Source organism: Phragmites australis, chromosome 2, assembly GCF_958298935.1.
Source record: "Phragmites australis chromosome 2, lpPhrAust1.1, whole genome shotgun sequence".
NCBI lineage: Eukaryota > Viridiplantae > Streptophyta > Magnoliopsida > Poales > Poaceae > Phragmites > Phragmites australis.
The window spans coordinates 46,520,051-46,540,621 of NC_084922.1; the positions used below are offsets into that span (position 1 = coordinate 46,520,051).

Genomic DNA, 20,571 nt, shown 5'->3' on the forward strand with positions numbered 1-20,571 from the left:
CTTCTCTTCTTTTTTTTCCGAACGGTGGATGATTTCATTCATATGGCTTGGAATTACATCCCCGCATTACATCTAGACCCCAACAACAACTAAACATTATAAAATAGTATCTAAAGGACTTTTCTGCAATCTTCACCATCTTCCTCGACTTCCACCGCCACCAACACCGACAATCCAGAGTCATCAGTTCGACACAACAAGATGGCAACCAATCCCTCACTGGAATCCACGAGGAGACCCAAACATTGTGAAGCCGTAAAAGCCAACGACCGAAAACCACCGCCCCACTGCATCTATACCACTAAACGAGAATCAACAACCTCGACATGGAATACCAGTAGGGAAAACACAGACTGGCACCACCGACCATCGGCTTGCTGAAGTCGGGGGTCCAGTAACCTTGTTCGGCGCTGTCAAACAAAGATTCGACGGTCTAGAGATCTAGAAGCAGCAACAAGGGGATCTGTGAAATCCCCCCAAACACAACTTCATCTTACACACCCTTCATCGGCCTTCACCGGAGAAGACGTTCGTTGCCAACTCCGGAGAATATAAGGAGGAAACATAAGACGTAGAAACTTCACTTACAACAGCCAAAAGCTCCATCTCTATCACCAAAAGACAACACATAACAAAAGACGCCAGCAACAAAAAAAACCGGCGACGTGAACGACGACCACTTGCAGCATAGTGGCAGTGATGAGAATTCGCATGGCCAACATCCTTCGCAACGAGGCACCTGTAGCATATCACACGAAGAACACCTCGAGCTCTCGCAGAAGCCATCCGATGAACTCCTTGGGGCCTCCACGACAGCCTCCAGGACCACGAACAAGCCCAACAGCTAGCCACTGGCACGGAAGTGGCCGCACACAGCCATCGGCGCCATGTGCGGAGGCCGGACCTAAACACTAAAAAACTAAGCCCTCCACTAGAAAAAAAAACTAGCTACATGACTACAAGAGACAAGGGTCGGTCGGCCTCCCTCTCATCACCGGCGACGAGGCTAGAGAGGGAGAGGGAAGGGGTCGGATCTGGCCGGATTCGACGAACGTTTACTTAGTCGCCTCTCTGCACTGTAGCAAAGGGAAAGTTCTCGACTCTTACCTACTGGTATTCAAGGTTTGCGTATGACTTTGTATTTTATACTCTTCCTTGTCCGCAGCACTTGGGACTTGCTCCATGCCCCTCTTACCTAGAGTAACTAACATTTCTCACCATGCACAAGATGAACACCTTGTAATCGCAATCTTCAACAATCATGGTAATCTATTATATTATTATTTAAGAAAAAAAGTCATCATATTTGCTCTCAAGATCACGAAATTACCACGTTAATTGAAAAAAAGAAAAAAATATATGCTACCTATTATTACGAACATATAACGGTCTAGATTAAACAAAAAAACTCATATCAAATACGATTAATAAATAGCAAAAATCGAAAATCAAAGAGTCCATATGAAATATGATTAATAAATACCTAAATTTGTAATTAAAAATTATAGAAAATTACCAGTTCGTTTTCCATATATACGGTTTAGGAAGCAAAATATCTAAATAAAAAGTTCAGAAAAAATAAAATAAATATAAAAAGAACTATTTTTATTAAAAATTATCGTGATAAAATATTACAGTAAGACTAGTCACACTATTAACAACGCTATTAACATAAACCACTTTGCTAGTTTATAATAAATTAATAATATAACCTAGGCAAGGCGCAATTGCTCATAAGGTAGTTGTACCAAGTTACTAGTGCCAATGTTTTTTTAACCGATCCTAGTGCCAATGTAGAAGGCACACTGCCGGCCAGTCGTCGGTTCGTTGAAGGGAGCATCTGAACCGAACCTAGGGCTGGAATCAGGTGGACGGAGACGGTACGTGTACTCACTCCCCTACCATCTAGCCATACGCCTCATCGCCAATGGACGCGGTCGTGGCCGACGGCCACCGACGCACGGGGAGATAGCGATGCGATTATGCAAGTGGCAGATGCGAAGCACAGATCAACTCGCGGCTCTGGAGATTGGACGAATGTTTGAGAACCTGTACGTGACGTGCAATTTGGTCCGGGAAAGGTGGTGGGGTGGCTAGTTGATCTCTCGCAGTTCCCCCGTCGGGACGCAAGATGCTTCCGGCGGCCACACTGTTAGGGATAAAGATCCGCGTATTGACGTGTGAAATCAGATTTACGTGTCAGCGATAAAATTATTCTGACTTCAAAGTGAGAGGATCCTGATCTCAATATTGGGGACGCCTAGACGTCTGCATGGCGTTGGTGCACTCGCGCGATGCCACGGCGGAGATCCATCTCTGAGCTGTCGCGTTCGATTCAACATGCAGCCCGGCTTGTGTAGTTCGAGCTGTCGACAGAGACCAGGTAAAGCTGGGTGCAAGCAGGGAATCATACTTGGATCCTTGCCTTTGTCATCATAGACGACTAGACGAGTAAAGTTTGTTACCTGTCAGGCTATAGTTTGCCGCTGTCGTCTAGCCGTAGCGAAGCCTGCGAATTGTTCTGCAATGCCAGTGAGGCCGTGCCGGGAAAAGGGTTCGCCTGAGGCGCTACAGCTGCTTTGACCGTCTCTCCTCGGCGTCGGTCACCCTAGACTGTAGATGACGGTCCATGCATGCGTGACGACGAAACAAGGTGATGGCATCTAGCCTGCGCGCCACGTCACCGTCAGCAGCGTCCGAGCTGGAGGATTTCGTTAGTTAACTAACCTGTGACTGTCGAGCTGTACGGAGCGGACGGGAACAAAAGCAGTATTCGTTGCCTCGTTGGTGCAGGAGACGGCGAGGCCTACAGCTGCAGAATCTGCCCCCACACCACATGCCTCGAGATCCGCACCCGCAATGATTTGACTGCGGCGGGGCCCGCTCCGCACTGGCACCGTATCAGGAATTGCTGGGGCGGCACACATCTCAGCGTGTTGCATCCTGCACTGCGAAAAAGATAAAAACCTTGCCCTCCTCTGGTGGGAAACGGATGCTCTTACTCCGAGATCAAAAGTAACGGCTGAACAGTTTTTTTGATCGTGAACAGTACCATGAACTAGTACGGTATCAATTTCACTATGACAAGAATAAGGGTTACTGTAGCTACTGTTCAATGTCAAAGGACCTGTTTTCACTCTAGTGCCGTCTCTGCGTTTCAATCTTGTCAGTAAGCAGACAAGATCAGTAGCAATAATTATTTAGGAGTATAATAAAACATAAATAGATGGATAATTGAGAAGTAGTATGTTCATTAATTCATATTCCTTCTTTATACTACACTTCCTCCAATTAACTTCTGATATGAGTTGAAACGAAATACATGAACCGTTTGGGTGCAATGAAGACCGCAAATACACAAGCAACTCTCAACCAAGTTCTTCAAAATGTGAAGCATGAAGGTGCATGTGTTGTTCAACCTCCGGTGCAGGGCAGGGGAGAAGTCACCTTTGGCCCTTGGGTTTGATTGGGTGGCTGCCCAACCTCTTCACCATAAACCTGAAGGAATAAATGTGCACGCTCGACATTGGCTTCACCTTCCACATTTCCATGGTTCTAGCTCAAGTTGTCGAAGTGCACCATCAAGTGCACGTCAAGCTACAAAAGAACACAGGATACCGTCTCTCTCCCCCCTGGCTCTTATTACCACAGTTGTCCATTCTATTTCTTAGAGGAATTACCGGAGCAGGGTGTCCAGGTAAATTTCCTCTTGCGCTGCTGGTACAGGGAGGATCCACTCAGCTCAGCAGTCAACAATACGGCCGCGAACGGCTCGTTGCCACCCCATATGGCTAAGACCATGTCTAATCATATTTTTTATTTTATTTTCTTCTTATTTCTTTATTATTTTTATTCTGTTTATTTTCTCTCATTTCCAACATCTTTATTTCGAAGGAATCTGTAAAGTAAAAAGAGAGAGAATCGTGTTCTAAAGAGAATAACTTTATAAATCCTTTTGTAACGAGAATCATAAAGAAAAATCATTTGAGTGTTAAAAGGGAACGATAATTCTTTCGCGACGGGAATCTCTTTCGCGAAGAGAATCCATTAAGAATGATTTAAAGGTCTATTTGGCAGAGCTCCAGAGCAGCTTTTCGGCTAAAATCAGGAAGAGCTATGCTAAACAGGAATTTTTAACTTTTAGCTTTCTGAGTGGAATCCGTATAAATAATTATCTGAAATGAACTAGAAGTTGATAAGCTGAAAAAAGTAGTTTTGTTTAATTCACTTCTCACACAAAATTGTTTTCTCCATATAATTTATTCTAAAAATCAATAAAGAATCACTTTCACTTATAAAATTATTTTTAAAATTACTTTTTACGGAGAATTTAAATCAGCAAACGTAACCAGACAGTCCGGGTTTAGTCCGTGATGAGGCGTTAGTGACAAATGCCCCACTTACCCTGTGTGAGGCCGCACGTGCCGCCGAGCCCGGGCAGCAGAGAGGCAGTGGACGGTGGCTTTTTGGAAACAAGTGGGGGGACCTCGATGGCCGCGCAGACGAGCGGGCCCGCTTTACAGCTGGTTTCGTTCCTCGCAAGGGGAGACGGACGCTGTCCATTCACGTGGGACAGGCTCAGTGGGTGTGCGTCCCGTCCCCCTCCGAACGCGCCAATTATTTCAAGAATTATTGCGTCCAAACGGCGGGTGGCCCACAGGCAGAGGCTGAGACAGTGTACTGTCACGGTACGAGCTGGTTACAGGTGCGATTTGAACAAAGCCCGCTTAGAAGAAAGGGCGCTTGCTCGATGTTGCAAATCGCAGGTATGAACCCCATGAGATTTTGCAGGGAGTCTCACGTTCCCCTGCGAACCAAAGAAAAGTTAGGATGGCTCGTGCAGCCAAGATGTACCGACTGCATGATAACGTGAACGTGTTTTCAAAAGAGCGGTATGCAGCAAAAGTGCATGAATGTGTGCCAAACTTCTCGAGGGGTTTTATAGTACTCCAATCGGACGTATCGCGACTCATTCCATTGTGTTCATTCGATTCCATCAGCTACCTAAACCGCTCATAAACTACGACTCTCCAAACCAAACTTCCTAATGCAAATCAAACAAATTTTATAGGATTTTATCCTATAAAAGATCATCTCTATAATGACACATGTATACTTATTACTTTTTTTTCTTTAGTTCGATCATTAAATTATAAGATAGATAGTATGGATAAGATATTATGAGATTCTTTTTAAACAGTGTTTTATGAATAAGTGGATGCAGAAAACATTTTTGCCAATCAATAAAAGAATAAGAGTACTCAGAGTACCGAACTCAATTAAAATGATGCACGATTTTCAGCGTCTGGAACAATATGCTATGCTGAGTGCTAGACTCGTCTAAATGAGGCACGATTAGCCGTCATACACACACAGGGAATTGAGAAAAGTTAATGTTTTACCTGCATAATCTTGTCCTGCTGACAGTAAGGGTATGTTTGGTTAGATGTTTTTAGTTTCTTCTTTTTAGAAGTTAGAAGCTGAACCAAATAGCTTAGCTATGAGTTGTGTTTTGGAAACTAAAAAGTTAGTTTACGATGAATTGAACTAAAAGCTAAGGGTTGAAATGAGTTTTTCTAATTTTTTATGTGCTGAAAAACTAGAAATTTATTGCAAAAATCAATAGAAAAAAATCATCAGTCAAAAAACAAAAACCAAGAAAGCTAAAAATAAAATAAAAACTTAACCAACCAGCCTAAATCAGCTTAGCGCGGCTTTAAAAGAATCAGCTTAGCGCGGCTTAAGCGAATATATTCCGTGAAGATGCTCCCTGTGCATGTTCGTGCAAGGTCACTGCGCAGACGAATAAGATAACAAATGAGCAGTCAAGCCACTGAGTCATGCATTCAACTACTATTAGAAAACATACTACACCTATTTGAGTAAAAATATTGCAATGGCTTTGCTATCGATTTTCTCAATAAACGAAACTTGTGAAAGTTACACATATTACAAAACACAGATGAATCATGAATATTTGATAGTATGATTCAACGCTCTACCAATAGAAAATTGCGAGGATTCTCTTTATGGCAACATTTTCTTCCAATGGAAAACAATCGAGATTTTTTCCTACATCACTGCCACAGCCCAATATCGCCTACCAGAAGAGTGCAATCCAAAATGCTAATCAGAGTTGACAACCTCCAATATCGTCTACCAAAAGAGTGCAATCCAAGATGCTGATGAGAGTTGACAACCTTCTCAAACCAGTAGATTTCATTGCCGCCATCTCAAACCAGTAGGTTTCATTGCCGCTATGTTTTTTTCTCTATTCACAGGGTGAAAAATGCTAGATACCTTCGGCTCAGTGTTCTAGCATCGGCTACTCTGTCTAGTCGCCTCCGGTTGTTTCTTGATTAGTTTCTGGCCGCTAGGGCTTTGTATTTTTCCTTGTTCCGTTTCTTTCATTTGACCGTTCGTGGTTGCGGTGTACCTTAAATCTCTATTTTTTTTCTTCTTAATTCAATAATACGCAACTCACCTAAGTATTGGAGAAAAGAAAAGTGCTAGACACATGATAGTTGGAAATGGAATACTCGCCAACTCAAGCCACGTTTCCAAACAAAGGGGTCGTTTGGTAGAGCTCTGATTCTGTGGTGAGAGTGATTCTGTAGTGGAAGTAGGATGAGAGTGATTCTGTGATGGAAGTGGTTCTGTTTGTAAAATCGTTTGGTATACTAGTGGTGGAAGTGATTCATGAGAGTATATTGTGTTGAAATCGAGAAGAATCAATCGGGAATCAGGTGGAAGCTAGTTTTTTCAGCTCTCACCTCGCTATACAAAACAGGAAGTAATTCCAGAGCAGAATCACTTCCCGACCAACCCGTTTGGCAGCGCTGAGAGTGATTCCGGAACGGAATCAGCTCCCAGAGCTCTACCAAACGGGACCAAAATAACCAACACTTGAACCACTTTTCATAGCAGGAAGATGATGCAAGAAATACTTGTCGAATCATGCAAAGATTTTGTTTAAAAAAAGAATCGCGCAAAAATTGTGCCAGGATAATACAAGTTGAATCTCGCGCAAAGGACTAGACAAACCAGGATTTCATTTCTTACTTGGATGCCAGTATGCCACAAATCATGACTCAGACTTCTGAGGATCAAAATTAAGCTTTAAACAGAAAGAAGGGGGACGAGCGAACTTGTCTGTCAACATTCAACACATTCATCTAGGCACAAGGCAGCAAGGGACTGTTTCCTAACATGCAAAATTACTTCGGTACCCACGTTCAATGTCAGTCAGCCAGTCAACAAACACATCCAGCCTGGGGAAGTTAATCTAGGACACTGATACATACGTCAGACTACACTGGATCAGACTTGATTCCTCCCTTGTTCAGAGAGAGAGGAAATACACCCACAGATTGTAAAGAAAGATACACCCAGAGAGAGAGGAAATACACCATTTGCGATGAAGTAGGTAGCCAAATGATTAGAGAAAGAACCAAATAGGGGAAAAGAAACAGCAGAAGAAATAAAAACAGAACTCCAGTTTTTTCTTTATGTGAAAATGTCAACAACAATCGGTGAGGGGCTCACCACCTATAAAGAAAAGGATCAGGAGCACATTTCTGAAGAAAATCACAAGGCCAGAACGCATGTTCGGTGAAACGAAGCATTCAAGGGAACACTGGATGAATTCAGAGCACACAAGGAACATTGTTTACATTGTTCAAATAGAAGCTGATGCCCTTAAATCAGACATTCACACTTCCGTCTGCTAAAAGCCAGACCATAGCCGGATAGCACCATCATACTGATACTACTGTCCTAGAACTTTCTCCAGAATAGACAAGGACATTCCATCTTATCGATTGAGGATTTCTCTAATCTCTCCAACAAAACTATAATGCTAAACTTACCTTTTCCCCAATTAATATGAGAATCCATTGGAATTCACTCACCTTGTAGATTTGATATACACTTATAACCGTATACTTGGAAAATAATTTATGCATAATCACCCATAGATATGTGCTTCCAGTGTTATTAAATCAATTGATCTTCTTGTGCCATATATCTCTTCATTAGTTTTTTTGGGTATATTCCCCTATATTCGTCTGGAACTGAAAGGGACAACTATTAGTCAGCTGAAAGATATTGCATGGATAGCTGTATTGTAGCTGAACATACACACGGGGCGTCAAAGACTGTATTGTTGCTGTCAGAGAGATGACCGAGGATGGACGACGCTGTTGTCATCAAAAGGTGGCTTAAAGGCCACGAGAAATCTAGAGTTAGGAGCTAGAGAGAGGCAAAAGCTTTGGCACTGCGTCCTTGTCGAGCCACGGAACAGGTGATTTCCTCCCGATCACACCAACTGGGCTGGCATATACAGTCGTCCATCTCCAGATCAGATCGGATGGCACATCATGCATTCCCTTCAGTTTGCTGCCAGGCAACACACATCGTCGAATATCTCCTCTGGTGCAGAATGCCTTTATTTGTGCTTAATGTACTGTGAACGAGTCTCCGGTCTCCACCACAATTTGTAGCTCTAACTCAAAGTGGGTAGGATCATGAGAGCTCACAATAACATTAGAGTATTGCTCCAGCCTCTACTGATTTTCATTTGCTCCAACAACTGATGGGCCTTGGTCTTTTGTGGGACAACGCAGGGGTAAGAAACATGGGATAAACAGCCCAAATTTAAAAGCACCGGCTATAAGAGTACAATAGAATTGACTATCCGTCGATACTTTTGTACCGTGCAGTTTTAGTATAGATAGTCTCTTAATCACCTAGAGATATGGCAACATATAATCTACTAAAAGTAATGAATCGAAGTGCCTCAAAATATTTATGTATATTTCCTTAGCCCAAGCCGGTCGACCACCTTCCAAGAAAATAAAACTCAAAACGTAGTTACCAAAATTTGCTTGATAATTATGTACTACCAGATATGATGTTGCACCAACTTCACAAACCTCCAATTGCCAAAGAACGCAGACCCTGGATCACCTGTGCAGTGTATGTGCTCACCAAATATGCTCTGCCAGAATACAGCAAACAAAAAAGAACTATGTTAATCACTCATTATTTGTTCTCCCTCGTGATAGAACATCTCTAACCGTTTTCTGTCAGGATACAGAATCCTTTCACGAAGAAAATTTCGTTCCCTTTAACACTCCAACGGTTTCTCGTCACGAAAAAATTTTCAAAATCATTCTCTTCAGAACATGATTTTCTCTTTTTTCTCTTCACGAATACCTTTAAAGATAAGCTGTTGGAGATGAGAAAAACTAAAGAAAATAGGAACGGAGAAAAAAATCAAGAAATGAACGAAATAAAAAGAATATAGTTAGAGATGATCTTAATATACTTAGCTAATAAGACATGATCAATCAGAAGAGATGCAATCAAATCCAAATACCAAAAGAATAACGCATGCTAAGATTCAGATAAGTTCGCGAAGACAAACACCTAAACTCCCCATATCCCGTTGGAATCCTCCTCATCCTCCGTTCCGTTTCTGCCACTCTCCTGACAAGGACAGCCCAACGCCACCCTGTAACTACTGCTCACTCGGATAGGGGTAGTTGGGTCATTTTACCGACTATTGGACGGGGTGGGTGTGTCTCCTGGTGCGTGGTATTTTTATATGAGCGTGGCTTGGACCAAAAGGACATGGCTGGTGCATCATGGAGTAGCAAACACTAGTATATATTGCTGTTCTGTACCTCCCTCCCTCTCTCTCCCTTTCTCCCTTTTCCTCTAACCTTTAGCTTTCCTCCCTCTCTCCCTCCTCCCTTCTTCTCTCCTCTTCCCTTCCTCTAACAAGAACTAGTCCTAGCCATTCAGATCTTTGGTTGCTGATTTTGCAGTTTATTGTTGGAGTTAGATTTGTTGTTGCCGAGGTGAAGCTAGTGTCATGAGTCCACCGAGTGTGATGGGGCAGTTTGGAGACACAACCTACACCAAGGTGTTTGTAGGGGGACTGGCATGGGAAACCCAGAAGGAGACCATGAGGAAGTACTTTGAGCAGTTTGGGGAGATCCTGGAGGCCGTTGTCATCACCGACAAGAACACAGGCAGATCCAAGGGCTACGGATTTGTATGATCCTACACAGTTCATTTCCTTCATATGCATTTAATTGCAGTTCACTTTATAGACATTTCAGTTCTCAGTCCATGTATTCCTTTTTATTCCTTTTCTGATGCAATATGTACTGTTTGCTTGATTTCAATTAATTAAGCACCGTAAATTCACATTGTAGGTTACCTTCCGGGACCCGGATGCGGCGATGAGGGCTTGCGTTGATCCCGCGCCAGTGATAGATGGAAGGAGGGCTAACTGCAATCTGGCTTCACTTGGGGTTCAAAGATCTAGGCCTCCGACCCCCCAGCATGGTTAGATATTTAGCATTTTTTCACCAGCTATACAAAGCAACATAGAAGAAGCAGTTAGCTAGCTTGCTTAATCGAAAGCCTTTGACGACGAGTTCTCTTGAGTTGAATAGAGCCCATAGCTCAAAGTTCTTGAAAAAAGAAAAGTAATAATCATTATAGATGCACTACGTCTTGCATGTTATAATAATTTTTATATATGATCACAAACTAACTGTCATGATTTTATGCGCTCAGGTTCCTTCAAGTCACTAGAATAAATGAAGAGCTTAAAAAACAAGACGACAAGTTTGCCTAACTTTGAAAACTGGCCCAACCTCAAGTGCTAAATGAGGATCTCGTGTTGGCATCCAGTAGAGAGAATAAAATGCTTAAATGCCTAGCTTTAACTTAGTGCTAGCCAATCTTCCTAAGAACAGTGGTTTTCCCAAAAAAAAGTTCATGTTTACAGGAATAGCTTTCAACTAGGACAATAAATATCTATAGACAAAAGGATATGCTGCTGACATTACTTGCAGGGAAAAAAAGTAGAGCGAAAAGAACATTAGTACGAAGATGTTAGTTATCCTAGAGCTAAGTGCCTTGTTTCAGATAATGTAGTATACTATTTGTAATTCCTAGGCGTGGATAATAAATCTAGCCGATGAACCCTTAATCATAAATTAATAAGGGGCGGAAACAAGAATCTTTTACTTCTATTATGTCGTCTTGCAACTGATAGACTGGACTGGTATCACTGTCTGAATAAATTCATCGGTGGTGCATTGGAACAAGTGAACGCCTGGTTTAAATAAGTTTCTTTTCCTGCTAATATAAACAAGCAATGTGGGTAAATTTGTTTCTGTTTTTCCGATGATGTTGCTACAGGAGGAGCTAGGAGCTTTAGGGTGATGAAGTCCTTTAGCCAGCAGACAGGGATCCAAGGTGCACTGGGCGCAGCTTTTCCTCCTCATGCCACCTTCCCTCATTATGCCACCCCACAGGGCCTCCCTTACCATGTCTACGGGTACTCTCTCTCCTCCCCTCTCTCTTCCTCCTCTCCCTCAAAAGCAAATTATATGGGATCAGGTCTCACAAGTAGATCTTTATTTTTACGTGACACGTAGATCTTCACACACGCACGAGCCATTAGATCTAAAATGTATAACATAGACAAAGAATCTTTTACCTGAATATCCTACAAAAATTTGTTTCCCTCTCCCTGCCCCTCTCTCTCATATGGCCAGGACTCGGGACCCTACGAAACTTGAAAGTGCCCAAAGGACCAAACATGACGGGGGGCGTATTCACATGCATGACATGTGCATTGTGACATGCCACCTTGGTCAATGGTGAATGGGCATGCAGATGCAGCCTCTCCTCTCTGACACAAGCATAAAGGGGCAGTGCGTTCTCTAGTGGCACATGATAGCGTCCCAGTCATAATCTCTCTCTCTGGAAAATCAATTACCTCGTTGTAGCACATTAGAATACGACATAAATACATAATTATTATGTAACAAACAGAAGTAATATATCCTATTTTCCTTCTCTCTGCAGGTACTCTCCCTATACTCCAGACTACAGTTATCCCACAGTAAGTTACTACATAGCATTGCTAATAAGCTCTATTAAACTCGACCAACAGTAGCATAATAAGGTTATTTTATTCATTTCACTTTGGTCGATTTGTGGGGATCGGAACCATAAATCACCATGCTTAGATGTTTGCGTGCATGCAATCGAAAGTGCATTAAAAGTATTTTTGCATAACGTATTTATCACAAGAATTATGATGTGACAAACAATGCATAGAAAATTGCAGTGTATATATTTTCTGGCTAAAAGGAAACATTATACAGCACAGAATACTGCACCATGAACATAAATGCACATAATACGCAATAAGCAATGAATGCACGAATTACTGACCATTTTAGCTTCTGCAACCTTTCAAACCAAAACTTGAGGATTGGTATTCATGCTTTTGTGCGCTTAATGTACACTTCATTTAGGCTGGAAACAAGTCCCGCACAAGTTTAACAAAAAACTGTCAGGTTGCATGTACAGCCCATCATAGTAATAAGACGTACAAATGGTAGAAATGTTTGCTCAAATGCCGTTATCCTTTCTGTTTATATTGGAAAGCACAGAATTAATAACGAATCTCCCACTAATTGCTTCAACATGAATACAAAATAAGTTTTTAAGTAGCTTTCTATCATCAAACGAATATAACAAACGTGGCAAGGCAAAGAATAAAACCATATCATCTGCAAAATCATGTTTCCTACTGGGAAATCTAAAAAAGAAAACACTAGTGGTTCGATGTTACTGAATTATCTTAACTGCCACATGATTTCACATAAATGATGTGTGGTCTAATCATTCTGTTTCTGCTGCCGCGAAGATTTTCTTCTGCCTCTTCCACTGGGGTTATGTAAAAATTAAAGACATATATTGGAGTAGTCCCAGAGAGCTACTTAACTAGTTTTAGTTTTTTCCTTTTAGTGGACACACAAGATTCATCTTCTTCCTAGCTGTCCAGCATATTGACAATAATATGCATTGACAACACCAAAACTATCCTTTCAAAATCATTTCAGCTTCGAGAGGGAAAGATGTATTATCATGTCGAAGTCCAATTGCTTTCAAATCTTCCCCGAAACAGTAATTTCGAAAGATGAATGGCACAATCTCTATTTCTCTACTATGCCCATGTCCACTGAAAAACAACAAATGATTATGTATCCTCTATATATGAAGCAATGCAGTGCTGAATATATAGTGCCTTCTGGTTCTAGCAACTTCTATCTTACCCAGCCGCACATGGTATGGGGGCCTAGTTTGTCCATCTATCAATCAGGAGCCCCCTTGTTAACCAAATAAGCTATGACAGCACATGCTTGGGCCCCTCTAATTCTATCCAGAGAGAAACTCTGGTTTCTATAGATCCAAATTATCTGCTAGCAGGATATTTTCTGGAATACTGTAATAAAGCATATCTTAAAGTAGGTGCATGGATTTACACAGTGACTATTGTAGTAAGAATTGGACTATATTAAGAATTCTAAAACATCAAATACTTACGAACGGAAGGAATAGTAGATAACAGAAAACAAAAAAAACTTGATACTAAACCGGATCGAACAAGGGACAAGGGATCTTCTTGGACAGAGTTTCTTATCATGAGCATAAAGAATAAAATATGTTTCTCTTTGTCTGTTAAACAGAACTACTACAACATCTATGGAGGAGCCCAGTACCCATTTTATGGAGGAGCAGCAGCTGGCATGATGACCGGAACAAATCCCTTCTATCCATATTTCCAGTTTGGGCAGTCAGGAAACACTACAACCAACTATACAAGTGGACAAGGCTACAACTTGCAATACCCACACATGCTCCACTTCTCCACTGCGGCTTCTACAGCTGCTGCTGTGACAGGTTTTGCTCAGCAGTATGGAGGACCATTGTCACTTGCAGCGAGCCCTCTAGCCCAAGCAGGTACTACTAGCTTTATTGTATGTATCTGATTAATAACATCATTAAAAACTCAGCTTTCGCTATTCAAAACCCACTTGTGCATTTGTACGTGATCCTAGCTTAATGTAGCACTCGATACAATACACCTCATGTCGCATATTGTCCTAATAATGGGGAAAATTCAATCCACAGTTTGCTCTAGAGCATTTCTAAGAACAAAAATCAGCCACCAGCATTCATTTGTCAATCTGTCAGGTTACAATACAAGAATTTAAACTAGCTAGTGACCATGCATTGAATATAGTAGACAGTATCATCAAAAGTATGTTTGCATTGGTTTGCTAGGAAGACTCACTTAGCATGTTCTTAGAATTAGTTGGACAAAAAAAAATTCCTGCTCACTTGTGGTACTAATATCTTGACAGTGTGTGTCCCCATTAAACAGGCATGACTACGGCTCTCGCAGCTCCAACCCTGGCAACTCCAACTCAGGCTGCTCATCCTTACCGGTTGATTCCCTCACACTTTGAAGTGTCTGCCGCTCCAGAACAACCCTTGGCCTAACCATGGTCTCCCTTCCCATTGTTGATGTCTTGTTCTTGTTTCCTACGTGTTGAGTCCATGCATCCATCTCTAACAACAAAAGGCACCATTGTTGATCATGTTCATCAATCGAAGTGCCCACCTCCATATCCCACATGGTCATGTGGCGATTGGAAATTAGCTTTAGCCCCAGGATGTGCTCAAAGCTTGATGCCCCTAGGATGGGGTGTACTAACAGACAAGCACAAACCCCAACCATTCTAACAATAGTCCAAGGAAGGACTTCATCCGGGAGAGTTAGTTTCAGCCCTAGGAAGAGAAGGCTGTAGCTAAAAGAAGCTCTAACAGTCAGGCATGACCCAGGGAGGGTTCATGCTGATACTAGTCAAATTGGACAAAAGTGGCGCTAAACAATTGATTGAGCTAGAACGCCACTCCCAAATTTCATCTGTAGAATCCAAACTGTATTTAGCTTAGGCCTGGTGCTTCTGGGTGAAGCATGAACCATTTAGCAAACTCTAATCTTCTAGTCTTGGTGTTACCTAGAGAAACTGAATTTGACATGTGGCCATCGTCTATGATCTCTTTCCAATGCATATTCACCCCCCACCAACTTTATGACACATCATGTGGTAACTTCTTATGTAACCAACATCTCACCTTTTCCAAGCAAATGATTAGATGCACCAACTAACATTTTATTTTATCTTTCAGTTGATAGCTTGCATCTAGGTGGTTAAGGCTCTAAGGAGAGCCTGGGCCCCTAATCAGAGACAGGTTCAGAGGAGTGCTGATGTTTGGTTTTTAGCACTTGGCACTACCTCCCGTCATTCCAAACACAGTATTGGGGACTCCAAAGAAGGCTTTGGAGTAGCCAAGCACTGTTGTGTAACTCACTAACCCAATGGACCCATAGATATATTTTTATTCTCTTGGGTCACCCACTCATGTAGATGTTCATTACATCCCCGGTGTCACTACCATGGTTAGGTCCAGGTCCCGCCCCATCCTCCTCCAGCCCACTCTGCGCAGAGAGCCCTTAATGTTTATTAATCTACTATTACCAGACATGGTGGTTGTAATAATAAAGTAGTACTATGCTACTCGTAGGACCAGCAGAACTATTTGCTATTCTACCCTGCAGATGTTGTTAATGTTCTGTCCATTTCAATTCAGTAGTTAGTACCTTATTTTCCAACATTGTAGTGCATCATATAATGTTGTGTAAAATATGCCCCCTGTCTTTTGCATTTCTTATTCATCAGCCTTTCAATAGCTTATGCTCCTGCTGATGTGAAATTAGATCTGTGAAACTATACCTTTAAAGCATCCAGTGACGAACTAAGAACAAAAATAACCGGATGTCCCACTTATTAGTCTAGAAGTTCAAATGTCTCATTTATTAAGCTAGAGGGTGTCCTACAGATCTGATACATACAATTGATCACTGAAAAACGAAAAATCACCCAGTATCATGTGCACCTCTAAGCCTCAACGTCGGTCCGCCCCTAAAAGCATCCACTTCATATATCATACATTGGACGGACACTAAGAAGACTGAGCCTTGAGATTAAATTCAACCCCATCCAGTAGTATGTTACTGAATAAATTCCAATAATTGCGTGAGCAACCAATCTCGTAATGCATCAGTTTCATTGAACAAAACACGGCAGTAGCCTTATATTGTCTAGATATCCTAGCACTAGTAAGGCCCTCGAGAGTTTGAAGAGTTCTGCAAGAAGCCATGCCAAATGGTCATCATGCTCGGACTGCTGTGATCATGAAGTAGCATGTTTAATTACTAACAATATAAACAAACAGTTTACTTGGCCTCAGCAGTCATATATGTAGATTAAAATAATGACCAGCTTATGATAACTATATTCCCAGCAAACCTGTACTGTGACAGTTTGGACCATTCACTAGTTGGACATCATGGCCCAATATGGCATCATCGGTATCACATTGTGAATTTGTTTTTTGTTTTTTTGTAAGGGACAGCGATCAGCAGCCTCGGTATAAGATTAAGCAAAAATATAAGCAGTACAGCATTTGACATGATAATCTTGTGAAGGCAGCATCATAGCAGAGACCTTGGAAAGACTTGCCAAATAATCTTGCAGCCCCCCTAAAAAAAACCTTGCAGTTGAAAACACGTTAGTATGGAAGCATGTGAATGAAATATCCAGTTAAGAAATATTAAAATTAAGCAAACAGAGCAATCAAGATTTCGTGAACTTGGAGCAAGGAACTTCGTCCTTGCAACAAGCTGCTGCATAATAAGCTAACGGTTCAGAAAGTAGTTGCATTAGTAGCTTACATATAGTCACCTAAATGACAACCTAAGCTTTAAACACTGGTGCATTCATATCATGCATAAAAAAAGCATGTCCAGTGCAAACGGATAGCCCACTATAGGACAATGGTCCACATACCACAAACTGGCTGAACACAAAAGCTCATACCACAAACAATTTAACATTAAGCATCTATGGCATCTTCATGATAGAGATGAAGTCCAAGACCAAGACGTGCACAAGCACGACGAAACGCCATTGCTTCTGCCTTCTGTACAGGATCACCATAGCTTGTATCATCAACAGAAGCAGTTCCAGTGGCCTCTCTATAGACCTGATAAAAAATAGACCACAACAGTGCCAAAATATTATTTATGTTAGTACTAGCCATATATTAAACAAAACTACTTGCGCCTATAACAACACTGAGATGAGTTCACATTGACAATTAAATACTAAGTAATCTCTAGGATCCTCCCTATGTCATGTATGTATAAAATCTCATCTGTTTATGCATCTCCAGCATATTGAGTCCGTTCACCAAAGTATGAATTATGTACTAGAAGACTGTACGGAAGAATAGTATCATCCTAAAATATAGTAAATGCCAAGATGGATCCATTTTCCTCAAATGAGGAGACCTCCCTTTCCATGTTTTATTAATAAAAAGTGGAACAAACAGTTATAGCATTGACAAACAGTGGCCACTTTACAAAAGCACCGTAATAATTAACATGCAGCAATAACTAAACAACTAAGCCACAAATAGTCGTTCTGTTCAAAACCCGAAAATCAACCACAGAAATGAAACTAAATGGGTCCAACGATAACAACAGGGCTATACAACACAAAACTTGCATAATAAAAGATTCATGAAGAAAAGAAATTCACAATTCAGCATCAGCCAATTAAGATCAACATAAGAGGGTCAGTACTCAGTAGACACCAACATATTTATAAAGGAAAGGCTCAAAATAACAGCTGGGGTCTTGCAACACAGCTGGTGAACATCGATATTCAATAGTTACATTTGACGATGGATACAGTAGACAGTCTTTGGGCAGGTTACAGAACTTTGTATTGTGTCTATTCGAATGGAGTATGGCAATCGTAATGGTAACAATGGTTCAAAAACAGAATGGAACTTAGTTCGAATTTATCAGTAGCCAGTAGGTTGTCAAAGACGAAAAAAAGCAGATTTATCAGTAGATTGCCAAAATACAAATGCAAGCCATAAAATTCAGACTCCAGCCAATTTTTCGGCTTTCAGAATGACCTTTAGTTATATATATAAGTCATGTAATTATCAAAGCATTTGCTGGGGCAAAAGTGGTACCTCTGCATCAGTCCCATAAAGAGTTACACGGTAGACAACAGATACAGAATTCCCATCAGATGAATATACAATGCTGCGGACCTCACCAGACCACTCTGTAATGGATTACAAAAGAATAGAAGTAAAATAGGAAATATAGTTCCTCAACAGTTTGACCTCTTCGAACTTATGCCCTCAACGAGAGGGAAAACAAATATCTGATTTAGTGATGACTAGAAGTTTACCTGGAGCATGTATGTTCAAAATTTTGTTGACAATGTGCCTGCAAGAGGCATCAGAAGTGAGATCACAAGGATACAATGCGGTTCCCCTTACAAAAACAATACGGATTTGGGTAATACATATATGGCTCATAGAATCAAGCATTTTTTTTTCTCTATAAAATGTTCAAGGTATAAAATCGAAGCACTTACTAACCATAAACCAGGAAGAAAATCTGATTCTCGAATTGCAAAGGAGGGCCCCAAAAATGTCAAGCTAAACAGATGCCAAAATGGTGAAATTCTTGGTTTATTTTTCCGATTAAAGACTGTCTGGTTACTTTAACAGGACGATGGGTTTCACTTGAGACATGCTCAGTTCATGAAAGTTCTCTTAAAGTCGTGCTGCAATAGCAGACTCTTCAACTTAGAAAGCCCATAGATCAAGTTTATCCTATAGAAGTGTGGTAGCTTTCATCCTAACTAGTCATGCATCAGCCAAAAGGTTTCATCACAGCACTGTTGAGGTGCGAATCAAAAATTAAGATTAAGTTGCTCCTAGTAGATGTGATTTCCACTTCAGATGACTACATAACATATCTAAAACGTTTATTTTCCGATAAACTTAATGGAAAACACTCGACCAACCTACCCATCAACTCTGTAACATCTTATATGTAACTCCAACATAACCTAATGATTACACACAAATCTGTGAAATACGCCTAACTTAAGCGAAAATGTGCACAAAATCTCCCCCATTGAACCATCGTTCGCAACATTGCACGCTAAAAGCAAGGGTTCGATGGATGATCGCCAAGCCAACCATCGAGCGGGTGGGCTTACCATGGGATGTACTTGATGGCGAAGCCATCATCCTCGATGCGAGTCTTCACGAGGGACTCGGGAACCCTCTTCCCGAGCTCCTTGAGGACCTCGGCGAGCGGCTTGTTGATGCCCTCGGTGGGGGCGGCCACCTCCCCGCCGGCGACGTCGTCGTCGTCCTCCGACGGGAGCTCCGGTTCCTGCGGCGGCCGCGACGCGCGGGCCTTCGCGGCGAAGGGGCGCGCGAGGCAAGGGGTGGGCGCGCGGCGGAGGAGGAGGCGGGCTAGGGCACCGGGAGCCATGGCGCGGAGCGGAGGGAGTCGGGGAAAACGACGGAGGGGTTTAGTTGGGCTTTGCAAATTGAGATTCGTGAATTTGAAATTGAGATCTTGAATTGAAATGCTTTATTCGACAAGTGAGAAATTGGATTATTTAAAATAGAGAACTTTCAGCTGTCAAGGTGGGTAATCAGATTTGGCGCATGAGTTCCACTTTGTTATACTTCCTCTGCGATATGAGATTGTTTTCCGTGACTGAGATTCATATAACATTTTCCCTTACATTTGCATTTGCTACTTGGATTATTTTCCTGACTGAGATTGTTTGAGGACATTGCCCTGTTTAGCATAGATTATTACTTTTTTTTGTCTGCTTAGAAGCCATAAGTTGAAATAAATAGAATTTTGAAAAGTTGAAAAACTAGCATCAGATGATAAGCTGACTGAAAGTAGCTTTTAACTTTTAATGTGCTAAGAATTTAATTTTTTTCATAAAAGCTAACAGTCAAAAGCCAAAAGTCATAAAAAGCTTTCAGTAAAAATTATTTTTCAACAAAAACCTATAAATTTTAGTTATACCAATCAAAACTATTACCCTATCTTAAAGGAATCAGACCTGCCATGTGCCACCACCATATTTTATTTTTCTCCTTCCACTTATCCTTTTAAGGAGCGGATCCCCACTTATCCTTAAAGGGGTAGATCCATCGTGGGAGCAGAGGGGGCTCAAGCTCGCTTAACCCTCGAGTGCACTTAAGAGCTCTCAAATTTACTCTTATTTTTTATATAGGAGAGGAGAAAAAGAGAAAAAAGCTTTATTTAATAGACATTGATCTGCCATTATTATCCTTAGTTAGTCTACTCGCCGTGATCTCTCACTATCGCCAACAAATGGTTTCCATGAGGTAAGTCTAGTCCTTGCTTGCTTCTTCACTCATTGGCCACTCGCTCAGGGTGCGCTCTTGTCACCACTAAGGATGTTAATAAAGCTCGATCCTCGTTCTCTGACTCGAATTTTTCTACTAGAGGATACAGATGGGGTTAATTTTCCTCCGTGGGAGGTTTAATGGGAGAAAAACCCCCTCGGTCAAGTATGATGGGAGCAGGGACGATTTCTCATCCCCATACGGTTGCGACTCAACGTGTGTGATGGCTTGGTGGAAGCGCCTAGCTACAGCCGAGGCTACTAGCCCAGGCACAGGAGCGAAGCAGGCCACATGGCTTGGTGTGCATTTGACTAGCGGCCCAGCAGGTGATTTCGGCGTGAGGCCCAT

The 20,571-nt window shown here is 41.7% G+C and overlaps 2 protein-coding genes across 3 annotated transcripts; one reads left to right on the plus strand and one right to left on the minus strand.

Annotated features, from left to right (window-relative positions):
* Positions 1–9,646: 9,646 nt before the first annotated feature.
* Positions 9,647–15,636, plus strand: LOC133909290 (uncharacterized). 2 transcript variants are annotated; one of them, XM_062351657.1, is made up of 6 exons: positions 9,647–10,060; positions 10,224–10,356; positions 11,221–11,359; positions 11,893–11,929; positions 13,566–13,839; positions 14,244–15,636. In XM_062351657.1, exons 1-6 carry the CDS (start codon positions 9,878–9,880, stop codon positions 14,267–14,269), a joined length of 792 nt encoding a protein of 263 aa, XP_062207641.1. In that variant the 5' UTR covers positions 9,647–9,877; the 3' UTR covers positions 14,270–15,636. The 2 variants fall into 2 exon arrangements, with proteins under 2 accessions (XP_062207641.1, XP_062207640.1); XM_062351656.1 differs by having other exon boundaries at positions 14,264–15,636.
* Positions 15,637–16,589: 953 nt separating this feature from the next.
* LOC133909291 (DNA repair RAD52-like protein 1, mitochondrial) lies at positions 16,590–19,476 on the minus strand. The gene is made up of 4 exons (XM_062351658.1): positions 19,041–19,476; positions 18,219–18,256; positions 17,995–18,089; positions 16,590–16,992 (listed from the first exon to the last, which is right to left on the minus strand). The coding sequence occupies exons 1-4, from the start codon at positions 19,319–19,321 to the stop codon at positions 16,843–16,845; spliced, it is 564 nt and encodes a 187-aa protein (XP_062207642.1). The 5' UTR covers positions 19,322–19,476; the 3' UTR covers positions 16,590–16,842.
* Positions 19,477–20,571: the final 1,095 nt, after the last annotated feature.

What these genes read in the sequence shown, in the direction of transcription:
- LOC133909290 (XM_062351656.1), top strand. Translation starts at nt 9,878, where the DNA reads ATGAGTCCACCGAGTGTGATGGGGCAGTTTGGAGACACAACCTACACC. An exon ending in GATCCAAGGGCTACGGATTT is followed by an intron (nt 10,061 to 10,223) that starts GTATGATCCTAC and finishes TTCACATTGTAG; the next exon opens with GTTACCTTCCGGGACCCGGA. An exon ending in CAGACTACAGTTATCCCACA is followed by an intron (nt 11,930 to 13,565) that starts GTAAGTTACTAC and finishes TCTGTTAAACAG; the next exon opens with AACTACTACAACATCTATGG.
- LOC133909291 (XM_062351658.1), bottom strand. Translation starts at nt 19,321, where the DNA reads ATGGCTCCCGGTGCCCTAGCCCGCCTCCTCCTCCGCCGCGCGCCCACC. An exon ending in GCCATCAAGTACATCCCATG is followed by an intron (nt 18,257 to 19,040) that starts GTAAGCCCACCC and finishes TGCCTCTTGCAG; the next exon opens with GCACATTGTCAACAAAATTT. An exon ending in TTTGAACATACATGCTCCAG is followed by an intron (nt 18,090 to 18,218) that starts GTAAACTTCTAG and finishes AATCCATTACAG; the next exon opens with AGTGGTCTGGTGAGGTCCGC.